Source organism: Megalopta genalis, chromosome 2 (assembly GCF_051020955.1).
Source record: "Megalopta genalis isolate 19385.01 chromosome 2, iyMegGena1_principal, whole genome shotgun sequence".
In the NCBI taxonomy this organism is placed as follows: domain Eukaryota; kingdom Metazoa; phylum Arthropoda; class Insecta; order Hymenoptera; family Halictidae; genus Megalopta; species Megalopta genalis.
The window spans coordinates 24,370,690-24,384,374 of NC_135014.1; the positions used below are offsets into that span (position 1 = coordinate 24,370,690).

A 13,685-nucleotide genomic window follows, 5' to 3' on the forward strand; every position below is an offset into this window, starting at 1 on the left:
AAAAGGCATGCCTAATTTTTGCGACAGGTGCAGACGATTTTTATTTCGTACAAAAATCTACGGTCTAATCATTGCGAAATTACTGTCGGCCCCGTCTATGGTACAGAATGCTTTCGATCGTACGATACGAAGGATTCTGCAATCGCGAGGAAGATGTAAACGTTTCGAGTACCAATTTATTATACTCGGAATTAAGGATAACTGGAGGATGCGATGATTGCGAACGCAATGTTACGATTGCGCCACGCAACGCGAGCTTGAACTTTGATTTCGCAGCATAACGCAGGAAATGCCCGGAGCGAAGTAGAAACGGTAGGCCACGGTCAGACGTGCAAGCAGATCTAGGAGGTCGATTATCTCTGAAGCGAGACGCGTCGAATGACGCTCGATGACCATCAAAAATGCGACGAAGTCGCGATCGATGTGAAAAATCACTTTGCAGACAAAGACGTGCTGTTGGTAAGCGTTGTTCCGTTAGTTTCGATTACAAGCGGAATACGTCGCAAGTATGTTTTGTGTTAACGGGATATTAGAAAAATGAACCTTCAAATAAGAGAGTTATTAAGGGGCTTTGATATAATTCATTAAGCTAGGTATTTTGTAAAAGTGTTGCGTTAGAAAGGTTCTGTTAATACATTCACTAGCAGCGTCACTAGCGTACATAGCTATATTCATTGTATTTATTTATTATTTATTTATTTATTTATTTATTTATTTACTTATTTATTTATTTATTAATGCTAGAACTACCGAGCCTTAAAGACGATTAATATATATTGCTGTCTAACAATGGCAAGATTAGGTTTACTGGAACTCCGTATCATTTCTATTATAATGTATGCTTGAATGTAGAAGATTAAACAATTTGTCACAGAAACATTTTCAAAATATCAAGAAATGTAATAGAAAAAATCGGAAACCAATCATTTTAACTGATCAGATAGTTTCACAATGTTAAATACATTATATCCTCTTATAAAATGTGATAAAAATGTCGTCGAAGGGAAGCTATAAATTCTCTAAATATCATGTTATGTATTGCAATCTTAGAGACTCCGAACATTTATTTGTATAATATTCCGGCATCTAAACATTCTATTATCTAATCATTGTATTACTTTGACACATTAGCACATAATAGTGCAGTAACGTCTCCCTAATTTTCCTTCAGCTTGTAAACAAAAATGGACAATTTTGGAGGAGGAGATACGATTATTATATATTTAATATATTTAATATATTTAATATATTACTATATAATATATAATGAGCCTCGCGGCTCCTTTTCATAACCGCCGATTGTCAACAATTATAAAAACGGTAATAATCGTATCTCCTCTTCCCAAATTGTCCATTTTTGCTTAGAAGTCGAAGAAAAATTAGGAAGAATTTACTATAATCGAAATTATTGTAAATCGGTTAAAACAAAGCAATTCTTCTCGTCGACGAAACGACCCCCCCCCCGCGCACCACCCCCTGGATCTAAACTGTAGATCTAATATTCGATAATAAGATCGAACAAATGACTCGAAAATAAGCTATACAGTAAAGTCTCCCTAATTGACGCTCAGATTGTGCAAAAAAATGAAAAACAATAAACAATTTGGAAGGAGTTGATACGATTATTCGAGCCTCGCGGCTCCGTTTTATAATTGCTGGCAATCGATATCTGTAAAAGACGAGCAGCAATAGACTCGCTACATTTTCATATACAAGTCAAACATCAATTCGAGAAAAATAATTAAACCTCATTATAAAAACAAAAAAGAATTGTCCAGAAAACCGTTTTATTATCCTCTCGAAGAAAACATCTCAAAAAAAGATACAAACGATGCGAAAAAAGATGCTTCGAGACGAGCGAACACGGTAGACTCGATGACAGTTCATTAGATCGCACGCTTTTCTCCGAAGAAAGTTATCAAGCTCGGTGATAACGATGTCAAATCGCTGCTCGACAGATAACGCTGACACAGACCTGCTGTCAAATCGCTGCTCGCACAGGTTCGAAAAATCGACCGGCGAAGAAGGGCAAAAGAAGTTCGTCGTGGGGGAAACGAAGTTCGACAGGAGGTAGCCGATCGACTTACGCGCGCGGAATCACCCCCGGCAGGTAGTAGTACAACCTGGACACCGTGTACGTAGGAAGGAATCGATGCCCGATGTAACATGGCCGCGTTGCGTCAGAGCGTTTCGCTTTCATATCCGCGCGACGGAGTGTGTTCGACGTGAAATTTCGCCGGGCGAAGAAGTGGGTTACCGCTCGTTACTTCAACAGCCCACAAGAGAGCCCGGTAACGACTTCGTTATCGTACGCAAACGAGCGTATAAGTATAGTATTACCTTCGACGATTACGCGGAGCGTAAGACGATCGTCCTTAAAAGGCGACAGCAGGTAACGCCCGCGTAATCCCCTTCGCAGAACGCTTCGACATCTCAAATTTCAGAAACGCATTCGCGCCTCGGGTATGTCCAGTTTTTCGAATTAGCCTGCCGAACGCCGAGACGAACGAGGGCTGCTCCTCCCTTTCTCTCTCTCTCTCTCTCTCTCTCTCTCTCTCTCTCTCTCTCGGTCTCTCTCTCTCTCTCTCTCTCTCTCGCTCTTTCCTGCAGTCTTCCTCCTTTAGTTCGCGCGACTCGCCTCGAACCGTAAAGGTATACCGATCGCGCGCGCGGCTCGTAAAGCAGCGTCGGTGTCGAGGGCAACTTGTTCTCGGTCTAACAACGCTTCAGGGAAGAGCGTCTCGCCGTGGCTACAAAGAAACTGTAGCCAACAGGTTTCCCCGCGCGAGTGCAACGCTTGTCCCCGGCCGGCCACGTGTTCCCCGCACACCGGGCATCATCGACTTTTCGCTCCCATAGCGGCTCGCGGGATCCCCAGCGAAAGTCTCCGTTACGTCCCGCCCGCAGCATTTTCCGCGATTTTCACTTCCTGGCCACGTAACCGCTGTTTCGAACTTTGGAATCGTCTACGAGGTGTCTTCGTCGATTAATTGTCGAAGAGAGCACGCGGTGACGTCTCTCTCTCTTCATCTTCGCAAAGGTCTTTGCACGGGGAAATTGACCTTTCACTCGGTCATTTGACTAGATGATTTCGATGCCGAGGAACTGCTGATGACTTTTGTATATCTGCGGCGAGGTTCATCTCTGACGCTTGTTAACCAGGGATTTTTGCAAGGGTTGGGGATGATATCGAGTTTGCGTTCACTTGTCACGGGAAACAGTTTCACAATTTCACGTAACATCACTTAATATTAGCAAGAAATTGGAAAGATTTTTAATGGGAGATTGAGACTTTTTAATGCGAGAGTATGAATAATATAATAATATATTAATAAGTAATAATATTATAATACAAGATAATGTACTCGATATCTTGTGAGAATCCTTGGTCTTGTTTTCTTTAGAATTTTCAATGTCATTAAAACGCTCTTAAGTAGTATATTCTATTTATCTTAATGAGTTGAAATAATTTCAATTTTTTTTAAATTATTATTTACTTGGAGAAAATAGTTTTATTTTCTAAAAGAAAAGGAATGTGAAAATTTACATCGACACAATCGTGCGGTGGAAGTTACCAATTGTCATTTTTTATCATTAATTCTTTTTGTCATGAATTTGTCTCTGTATGAGATTCATCCCTTAACACTTCAGATCTATCTTCAACTGTGCCAACAGGATTTGTGAAGTCTTTAGACAGTCATTTTGGAACTTGTTCTTCCCCTGGATTAGAAACTAAATTGCAGATAATTTGTCTCTGCACGAGATTCATCCCCTAACACTTCAGACCTATTTTCAACTGTGTTAACAAGATTTGCGGAGTCTTTAGACAGTGATCTTGGAACTGGTTCTTCCCTTGTATCATTCAATGATCCAAGGAGCCATTTGATTAGAAACTAAATTGCAGATAATTCGTTTCTGTACAAGATTCACCTCCTAACACTCCAGACCAATTTTCAACTGTGCTAACAGGATTTGTAGAGTTTTTAAACAATCATTTCGAAGATGATTCTCCCCTTGGATTACTCAATGATCCAAAAGACTTTTCGGTTAGCATAACTAAACTGAGGATAATTTATCTCTGTACAAGATTCATCCCCTAACACTTCAGACCAATTTTCAACTGTGCTGTCAAGATTTGTGGAGTCTTTAGACAGTCTTTTTGGAGTTTGTTCTCCCCTTGGATCATTAAACGATCCAATGGACTATTTGATCCGCAACTAAACCGAGGATAATTCGTCTCTGACCAAGATTCATCCCCTAACACTTCAGACCTATTTTCAACTATGCTAACAAGATTTATGGAGTCTTTAGACAGTGATCTTGGAACTGGTTCTTCCCTTGTATCACTCAACGATCCAAGTAACTAAATTAGTAACTGAATTGCAAATAATTTGTCTCCAATGTTAATAATGTGTCTCTGTACAAGGTTCATCCCCTAACACTTCGAACCTATTTTCATCGGTGCCAACAAGAATCGTACACTCCTTAGATAAACATTTTCCTCCGTTAATCTCTGAACGATTTCCAAGAGACAACTTATCCTAAGAACAAAGCTGCCAGTAAGCGAAGACGACATCGCTGTCTGTCTCCGTGCAAATCTGATTTCTAATAACCGAAAGCCGCGCGGTGCTCGTTAGCCCTATCCGAAGATCGGCCGTATCCGCGACGAGGAGGGCAGCTCGCTCGCGAGGCAGCTCGTCGCCTCGGCTTTTCCCATTCAGGTTCCTACGCTCGGCTCCTACTCGCAATTCCCTGGATCAAGCTGGTCCTCCGCTCGTGATGCAGAGAGCGAGCGCGGCCGAGCGACGCATGCAAATGAACGAGCGCGGATTTATTCCGCCTCCAGGTCTCTCCGGCGCGACCACCGACTCTCTCGGGCCTCTCCGCGGAGAAAGAACGGGCTGATCGATAACGCTCCACGAATATTCGCGATAAACAACGCTAATTGCGACACGCCGGCCAGGAACCTTTCGAGGAACGTGGCCCGGCCGCGCCGCGGTACCAATTACGTGTTTCCCAGCGTAACGCGGATATTATGCCCGGCGGCGCGACCGACTTAGCGCCGCCGATGCCTGCCCTTTTCGTTCGCCTGCGTTTCAGGGAACCTTTACGCCTGGCGGTGCGCGCGCGCGGAAACGATGCACCGGCCGACTTATGCAACCGATCCACGCCGAGAGAGAGAGAGAGAGAGAGAGAGAGAGAGAGAGAGAGAGAGAAAGCCTAACTCTCGACGTTGTCGAACGCCGCGTCGCGAGTCCCCGCGCGCTATTAATCCGCGACGAATCTTTTGCCGGGCTGTCGACCGTTCGCCTCGATGACAGATCAATTAGGGAGTCCCCGCCGTCGAAGATCGATGAACGTCAATCGGCGAGCGTGTCCGCGGAGGGACGACGTCCCGCTTGCTTGCGCAACCATACGGCGCCAACTCTTTTCAGCGGTCGCGATCGCTCGAATCGCGGATTTTGGACGTTCGCCGCGAAAATGGCCGGTGAAATGCTCGATTAGTAAGGTTAAATGCGAGGTATTTAAGTAATGTTAACGCACCCCGGGCTCGATTTGCTTGAATCGTTAACTGCGATGGACGCTGAAAGAACTCGCGGTCCTTTGTGAAAATGACAGAAATCCACATTTTTCTTGCGAGTTTGAATGCAGAAATTTAGTCGATTATTTCCTGCGAGAGGACCTTTGCAATTTTGACTATTTCTTTCAGATTTCTGTGTCTTCAAATTGACTTCTATGAGACGAAGAGCCGCGGTCTAGAGATTAATAATACGATGCGATTCAGAAGCACTTCTTTCTAGCTATTTCGCTACTGCTTCTATTCCGCTAATTGATCCACTCACGCCCCGAACACTGTGAACCTTCGTGTCTCGATTCGAAAACCAACGACTAAAACAGCTTTCTTTCTACATCATTTTAACCATCATCATGTTTCCAAACTAACACAGCTCCGCTCGAAACACTGAGCACTTCAGACGCCTTCTGAACTGGTCCAGAAACCATCGACCGAAACAGCTTTCCATATCGTCGCGTCTGTCTGACGCAATTCCCTCCCGAACACTTTCGTCGAAACGACGGATCGAACTTCGAAGTCGATGCTTTTTCTTCCGCGAGCATTCGGAACGATACACTTTCGTCGCGAAACGAAGAATTCGCGAACAAGCTCGATCGTAAATCGCCGCGAGACGACGCGGCCTAAAAGAGAAAAAGAAGAACGTGTTGGCATTGTTTCTGACCTTGAGGAAGCAGCATCCGACCGGCATGTCCTCCGGCACCGTGGCGTTGTACAGGGGCTTCTCGAAGATCGGCTCGTTGTCGTTGAGGTCGTGAACTGTCACTCGTACCGTAGCACTGCTGCTGAGAGCCGGCCGACCGGAGTCGGTGGCCACAACCACTAAAGTAGGCGCGGGATCTGCCTCGCAGTCGACGTGAGTGATCGTGGTGATCAATCCGGAGTTCTCGTCGATGGCGAACCACGTGGAGTTCATCAGGGAGTACTTGACGGCGGAATTGGCGCCATCGTCCAGGTCGGTGGCGGTCACGTTGAGCACCGGGGTGCCCGGCTCGGAGGCGCCTAACAGGTGCGCCTCGTACCTTTCCTGGCCGAACTTCGGCGCGTTGTCGTTCACGTCGGTGACGAGCAACCTGAACGTCCTGACGGCTCTGAGCGGCGGCGTGCCGGCGTCGGTCGCTTCGACCGACAGCTCGTAGACCGGCTTCTCCTCGCGGTCCAGCGGCCGCTCCACCACGACCAGATAGATGATGTTGTCCCTGGTGGCCAGGCCGAAGTGGCCCTCGCCGCCGGTCAGCGTGACGGTCGCGTTCGAGTACTCGGTCCTGGAGTCCGGATCGCTGACCGATATCCTGGCCACGAATTCGCCGGGCTGCGCGCTCTCGCTGATCTTCGGTGTCGCGTCGTCCGACAGGAATATCACCGTGATCGCCGGCTGGTTGTCGTTGACGTCGGTGACGCGCACCGAGAGGAACGCGCTCGCCTCGAGCGGCTGCGCCCCGCAGTCCCTGGCCACGATCACCAGCTCGTGCCGTTCCTTCGACTCGAAGTCGAGCGCCTTGTTCACGTAGACCATCCCGGTCTCCGGATCGATGCGGAACATCTCCTCGCGGTCCGATTGCCGCCGGTTTATCGAGTACTCGATGCGCCCGTTGTCCCCGGCGTCGCTGTCCGTCGCGTTCACAGCGAGCACCGGCGTGCCGACGGTCGCGTTCTCCGGCACGCTGGCGACGTATCTGGTCTGGTTGAAGATCGGCGGATTGTCGTTCACGTCCTGTACCGTCACGTTCACGTGCAGGCTGGAGCGCAACGGCGGCGCGCCGCCGTCCAACGCCACGATCACCAGATGATACTGCGAGCGAGCCTCTCTGTCCAGCGAGCCCGAGTTCTGCAGGTCCAGGTAGAGGACGCCGTCGCGGCCGCGGTGCTGCGACAGCCGGAACGCGTCCCCGTGATTGCCCGACACGATCTCGTAACGCTGGGTCGAGTACAGGCCCAGGTCCGGGTCCTTGGCGGGCGGCAGGGCCCGCTTGGCGTCGCGCGGCGAGTTCTCCGGGAACTCGACGTCCACCCGGTCCACCGGGAACGTCGGCGCGTTGTCGTTCTCGTCGAGCACCTTCACGACCACCTGAATGTTCTGCGGCAACGCGACCAGGCTGTAGGAAGGCCTGGTCTCGCGGTCCAATGGCACTTTCGTACGGATCTCGCCCGACGCGTGGTCCACGTTCAAGTCCGAGTCGACCGCCGGCCCAGAGACCGAGACTATCAGGTACGGCGGGCTGTCGAAGTCGATGACACCAACCTTGGTGCCGGGCCTCGCGTTCTCCGCGACCTCCAAGTACTTGACCAGCTCGGAACACGTGCCCGGGGCGAGAGTCGCTCCCAGGACGAGGAACAGTAGCAGGTGCCGCATCCTGGAGCCTCCTCCGTCGCCGCCACAACTGCCACCTCCGCCGCCTCCTCCTCCGCCACCTCCTCCTCCTCCTCTTCCTCCGTCTTGCGCTCTATTATCTCCTCGATTCTTCCATCGCTGAACGACCGAAGGTTCGTGTACGCTCTCTCGGTATTATTCTCCCTTCTATATATCGGTCTCTCTTCTGTACACCGGACCGCTTTATCCGAAGTTATTGGAAACCCGACGACGACCGAAGCACGAATATCCGATCCACCAGCACATTGATCACCCACCAGCAGACACCAGACACCAACCACAATCACGCTTTATCCTGGTTTTTCCTTCCGCGATCACTTCCACCACGTCTTCCACCCGCGTTCCCAGTATCAGAACCGGCTGTTCGATCCCGATTCACCGTCGATCCCGGCGCTGGATCTATCCTCCGCCGCGTTGCTCGCTCGATCGCTCGCTCGCTCGCTCGCTCTTTACTAGCGCGATGGTGCGCCGCGCTATCCACTGTTCTCGCCGCTGATAGAGTATCTCCGCGGCCGAGACGTATCGTGCATTCCTCAGATCCACGTCCGACGATTAGAGGATCAGCAGGACCAGTCGCGAACCCGGCGCGATCTCACCGCGTCCAGATCGGGCCTCATCTCTTTTTCCCTCTTTCTCTCTCTTTCTCTCTCGTTTTCTCTCTATCCCTTTGTCTCTCTTCGTTCCTCACGCTCCGATCCAGGCGACACACGAGAGTTCGACGTCGCGCCAGCTCGATCGCCTATGCGGTGCCTTTTGTCATCGTTGCTGGAGCGCGGGTACCGCGCGGGCTCCTGTCTTCCGGATCGTCGATCAATCCTCTCGGAAGTTAACGACCAGGCAGGACCAGTTGGACCAGCATGCGAGCAACAGACTCGGCGAGAGCGAGCCGAGCCGAGAACCCCGGCTTCTACTCTCCGGAGACTCGGTTCTTCGCCGAGCCGCGAACGAAACCACCACCGTCGCTGGTGCTCGCGCAGCTTCAGCCCCCTTTTTTCGGCCGCGGGGCGCCCCGCGTGCCGCGAAACTGTCAACCACCGACGCGCACACTGTTTTCTACGCGAATTACCCGCCGACAGGAGACGCGACTTTGCCCGACCTCGTCGACGATAAACCGCGGCCTACGATGCCCGACGAGCGAGTGACCTTCGCATCCTTGTGTCGGCGAACGTGTTCCCTCTGCCCGGGTCGCGGGCAGGACTTCTCGCCGTTCGGGGACACCGTCGGTCCCACCGGCGGTGACGATCCCGTGCACCGAATGCCTCCGAATTCGACACGCGAAGGGCCCCACCGTTCGGTGCTCGATTAACGGTCAGCGAAACCGATCGACCTCTTCGAATCCCGATCACACTTGTACGGTCGTACGCGGTCACACTGTTGCGGCACGGGACGAGCAAGTAATATGGCAGGAACACCGTCGAGCAGCACGAGGTGTCGCGTTCTTGGGCCCAGCGTCCGTTCCGCGCGGCTTCGAGGTTAGGCATGCACTGACATGGCGGCACCTGCAAGGCCTACCCTTCCCCTAACTCGGTGGACTCGGCTGGATCGGTCAGGGGGCCCCGGCTGGACCCGAGCTGGCGGCCATCTTGGAGAGGGGAGCGGTAATACTGGGCCCGATATGCTGGGGCCCCGGCATTCAGCGCGCTCCGCGGCACCGAGCAGCTAGACTATACCAAACTCTTCGCTTCCCTGCTTACTTGCCTGCTCGCTCGCTTCCTTGCTCTCCTGACTGCTTGCCTGCCTGCTTGCTTGCTAGCTTGCTAGCTTGCTTGCTTGCTTGCTTGCTTGCTTGCTTGCTTGCTTGCTCGCTCGCTTGCTTGCTTGCCTGCCTGCCTGCTTGCTTGCCTGCTTGCCTGCCTGCCTGGTTGGGCCTGCTCGGGCCTCTCTCTTCCCCTTCCCGGTCCCGTCGGGCCTCTCTCTTTCTCCGTGGATTCCTCGTTTCCTTCCTTCTTCGGCCACGATCGCTGCCTTCCTACCTACCTGAGCGCCCGGTATGCGAGGAACTGACTTACCAACGGCGCTCATTCCGCGCTCGGCTCTACAAGCCTCTTCTACGCCCGTGCCAAAGGTCCTGGAATTTCATGAGGCGCGCGACGAGAAAAAGATATTCCGAATATTTTCCCCGAATAATTCGCCGCGAATTTTCCAGCCGAGATTAGCCGACGGAGGATCGCGGGAACGTTTCGTCCGGCCGCCGCGGGACGACAGAGGGTTCCGGCTGTCGATGGAGAAAGGAGCGGATCGTGATCGACGCGTTTCTGTCGCGAACAAAGAATCCGTATCTCGAGCAACGATCGAAACGTTCTCGCGGGGCAGCAGGCCGGGCCCCGGCCGGGCCTCCTCCTCGCGGAGACCCCGGCGAAAGGTCGCGAAATTTGCATGTTAACAGGAAGCGGCACATTAATTTTGACGATCTGTTAACACGTTCCCCGGGAGGGCACCGGGCCGATGTTGGTTAAACATGATGCATGCGATCCAGCGCGACGATACACCGGGCTTCGAACCCGACTTTCCGGAATAATCGCGTGCCTCGATAATATATTTCGCAACGGCGCGCGCATAGATCAACGGGGTGATTTACTCGCGGCGAGCAGGTAGACGGTAAGTGATAAATCCGCGGGCTTTATAATTCCCGGGCGCATCGGCGTGTCGCTCGTCACGCCGCGATCTGGAACGGGCTACCGCGATTCGACGGTTTCCTTCGGCGAGCACGGCGCTTTTGTTTTCGGTCTCGAGCGACACGGAACGAGGTGATTCGTTCGCTTTGGCCCGCGATTCTGGCGGGCGGAAGACGGAAATTGGAGGCGACGCGGTGAATGCGGGATCGGGAATACAAGGTGGAGGATAGGAGATAGAGGATTAGAGATAGAGAATAATGGATAGAGGGTGGGGAATACGAAGTACGGGATGTACTGTATGGAGGACAGAGAAAGGAGGATGGAGGGTAGAGAATAAACGATAGAGGATAGAGAATGCAAAATAAACGATAGAGAATAGAGAATAGTTGATAGAGGATAGAGAATAAAGAATAGTCGATAGAGGATAGAGAATAGAGAATAGTTGATAGAGGATAGAGAATACAGAATAGTTGATAGAGGATAGAGCATAAAAAATAGTCGATAGAGGATAGAGAATAGAGAATAATCGATAGAGGATAGAGAATAGAGAATAGTTGATAGAGGATAGAGCATAAAAAATAGTCGATAGAGGAGAGAGAATAGAGAATAGTTGATAGAGGATAGAGAATAGAAAATAGTTAATAGAGGATAGAGAATAGAGAATAGAGAATAGAGAATAGTTAATAGAGGATAGAAAATAATGAATAGTCGATAGAGGATAGTGAATAATAAAGAATAGTCGATAGAGGATAGAAAATAGAGAATAGTTGATAGAGGATAGAGAACAGAGAGGATAGAGAATAGTCCATAGAGGATAAAGAATAGAGAACACTCGATAGAGGATAGAGAATAAAGAATAGTCGATAGAAGATAGAGAATAGAGAATAGTCAATAGAGAATACTCGACAGAAGATAGAGAATAGAGAATAGAGAATAGTCAATAGAGAATAGAGAATAGAGACTACTCGATAGAGGATAAAGAATAAAGAACACAGTCGATGAAAGGTAGAGAATAGAGAATAGTCAATAGAGGATAAAGAATAGAGAATAGTCGATAGAGGATAGAGAATAGAGAATGATTGATAGAGGACAGAGAGTAAAGAATAAACGATAGAGGATAGAAAATACAGAATAGAGAATAAACGATAGAGGATAAAGAACAAAAAATAAACAATAAACGATATCCCATATAGGATACAAGATAAAAGGTAGAGGATAGAGGATATAAAATATACAGAATAAAATAGAATAAAATATAGAGTAAATATAGAATACAAGATAGAGAATAAAAGATGCACGTTAAAAAATAAAAAGTAAAAGAGCAAGGCCAGAAGATACAGGATAAAAAGCAGAGGCTAGAGGGGCAAGAAACAGCGAAATAGAGAACTACGTTCTCTCACGAAGAATATCCCCGACGAACAAAGTTTCTGTTCACGATAAAGATGATCCCATAGAGCGAGAAAAGCTGGACGCGCGAGCAATGTTAGCCCGGACGTCTGACTGGCTGCGGTCAGCGCGAGACGGCCGCAGAAATGCATCGATCAGGGCCTGAAACGCAATCGACGAGCGCAGAAACGGATCGAGGAATAGTGTCGGGTCCCACTCGGGTCCCGAGGCTGCTTGAAATCGAGCCGGAACGAGAGGCAGATCCATCGGTTCCGTCGGGGCCCGCGCGACGCGACGCTTCTCGGGGGTCGAGGACCCTTCGACTCCTCTACCTGACTCTACGCGAGTAGGCAGATAAATCCGCCGCCTACTACTACCCGCTACAGACAATGCGGCCGAGATGGTGCATCATCGTCCGTATTGTTTGCTCAGCCATCGGCCACACGAGCCGATCTTTCGCAGGTGCTGGAAGCAACAAAGCGTCTCGACCTCGAGCGCGTAACCCGCGCGACCAACCGCTTCGTGGCCTCCCGCTCCGCTCCGCTCTGCTTTGGTCAGCTCCGTCGGAGCTGTCCGGCTGGAAATTGGAATTCGTGTGCGCGACATTAGAGCGGAATAAATTTGCGTCGCTCAGCCGGGGCCCCAATTGTTCGGCTTTTGTTTCGCGAGGCGAATACGTTGTCCCCGGGCCCGCCTTAACTTTGCGTCTTCGGATACATGCGTGACGTCGATCGGGCCCGGGCCCCGAAAGCAAGATATCGACGGCAGACTCTTCTTCCTCCTCCTTCTTTTCTTCTTCTTCTTCTTCTTTATAGTCAACGGTCTTTTTTCTCCATCTTCTTATTCTCCCCATTATTGTCCTCCTCCTAATTCTCCTCGAGTCTCGCGATTCCTTCCTTCTTCTTTCTCCTCCTACTCTCCACCTCCGCCGGCTTCTGCTCCTCTTCTCTCGTCGCGTCGATACTTCTTTTTCGTCGTTCCGCGGCGGAGATAAAGCCAGAGAGAGAGAGAGAAAGAAAGAGAGAGAGAGTGAGAGGAAGAGAGCGTTGCTCTGGCCGAACAGAACTGCCATTGTCACCGTTCAAACGGGCGAGCGCCCATTAAAAAGGAACGTCCGGGGATTTCTGCGAAATCTTTCCGCTGGGTACGCCAATTTCGGCGCGACGCGGTGGCACGGTCGCTAGGGGAAAATTACAGAGTTCGGGAGTAAAGGGTGAAAAAAGAGAGGACGGCGAGGCGGGAGGGAGGGAGGACGCGGAATCGGGCAAAGTGGGCCGTGTTGTACAAGGAAGGAACACGGCCGCGATAATCCGAGACCCGGCGTGGAACGGCGGGCCAGGGGGGAAGGGAGGGAGGAGGGTCGACGGGGTGGGAGACGAGACCGACAAAGCTCTCGTCATTAAGCGAAATGATTACTGGTCGCGGGGGCCACCTACACCCGAACTTGCTTCTCCAACGGCGAGCCGTTCGTTCCCAGATGAAAGACCGCGAAACTTTCTGAAAGAACACGGGGCTTTCGGGGACGGTTGGCTTCCGGCGTGCCCTATCATCCCGCCCTCCATCCCCTGTCCTATCCTTTCACGATCCGCTGGGCCCTCCGCCCGGCGCGGGGCGACACACAGTGGGAAAAAGGATTGCCTCTGTTCCACCGACAAAAATTCAACTGGTCGGCAGAAAAAGAAAGGCGAGGACGCGGAGGGCGGGCGGCGGGACAGGGAGCGGAGGGGGGGGGAAGAAGAAG

At 50.7% G+C, this 13,685-nt stretch overlaps 1 protein-coding gene across 1 annotated transcript in view; it reads right to left on the bottom strand.

Annotated features, from left to right (window-relative positions):
- Positions 1–7,983, bottom strand: part of ds (dachsous cadherin-related 1) — a 516,000-nt gene extending 508,017 nt beyond the window's left edge. The window contains exon 1 of the mRNA XM_033470688.2: positions 6,237–7,983. Coding sequence (XP_033326579.2) covers positions 6,237–7,925 — 1,689 coding nt within the window. The 5' untranslated portion in view covers positions 7,926–7,983. The remainder of the gene's footprint in view (positions 1–6,236) is intronic.
- Positions 7,984–13,685: the final 5,702 nt, after the last annotated feature.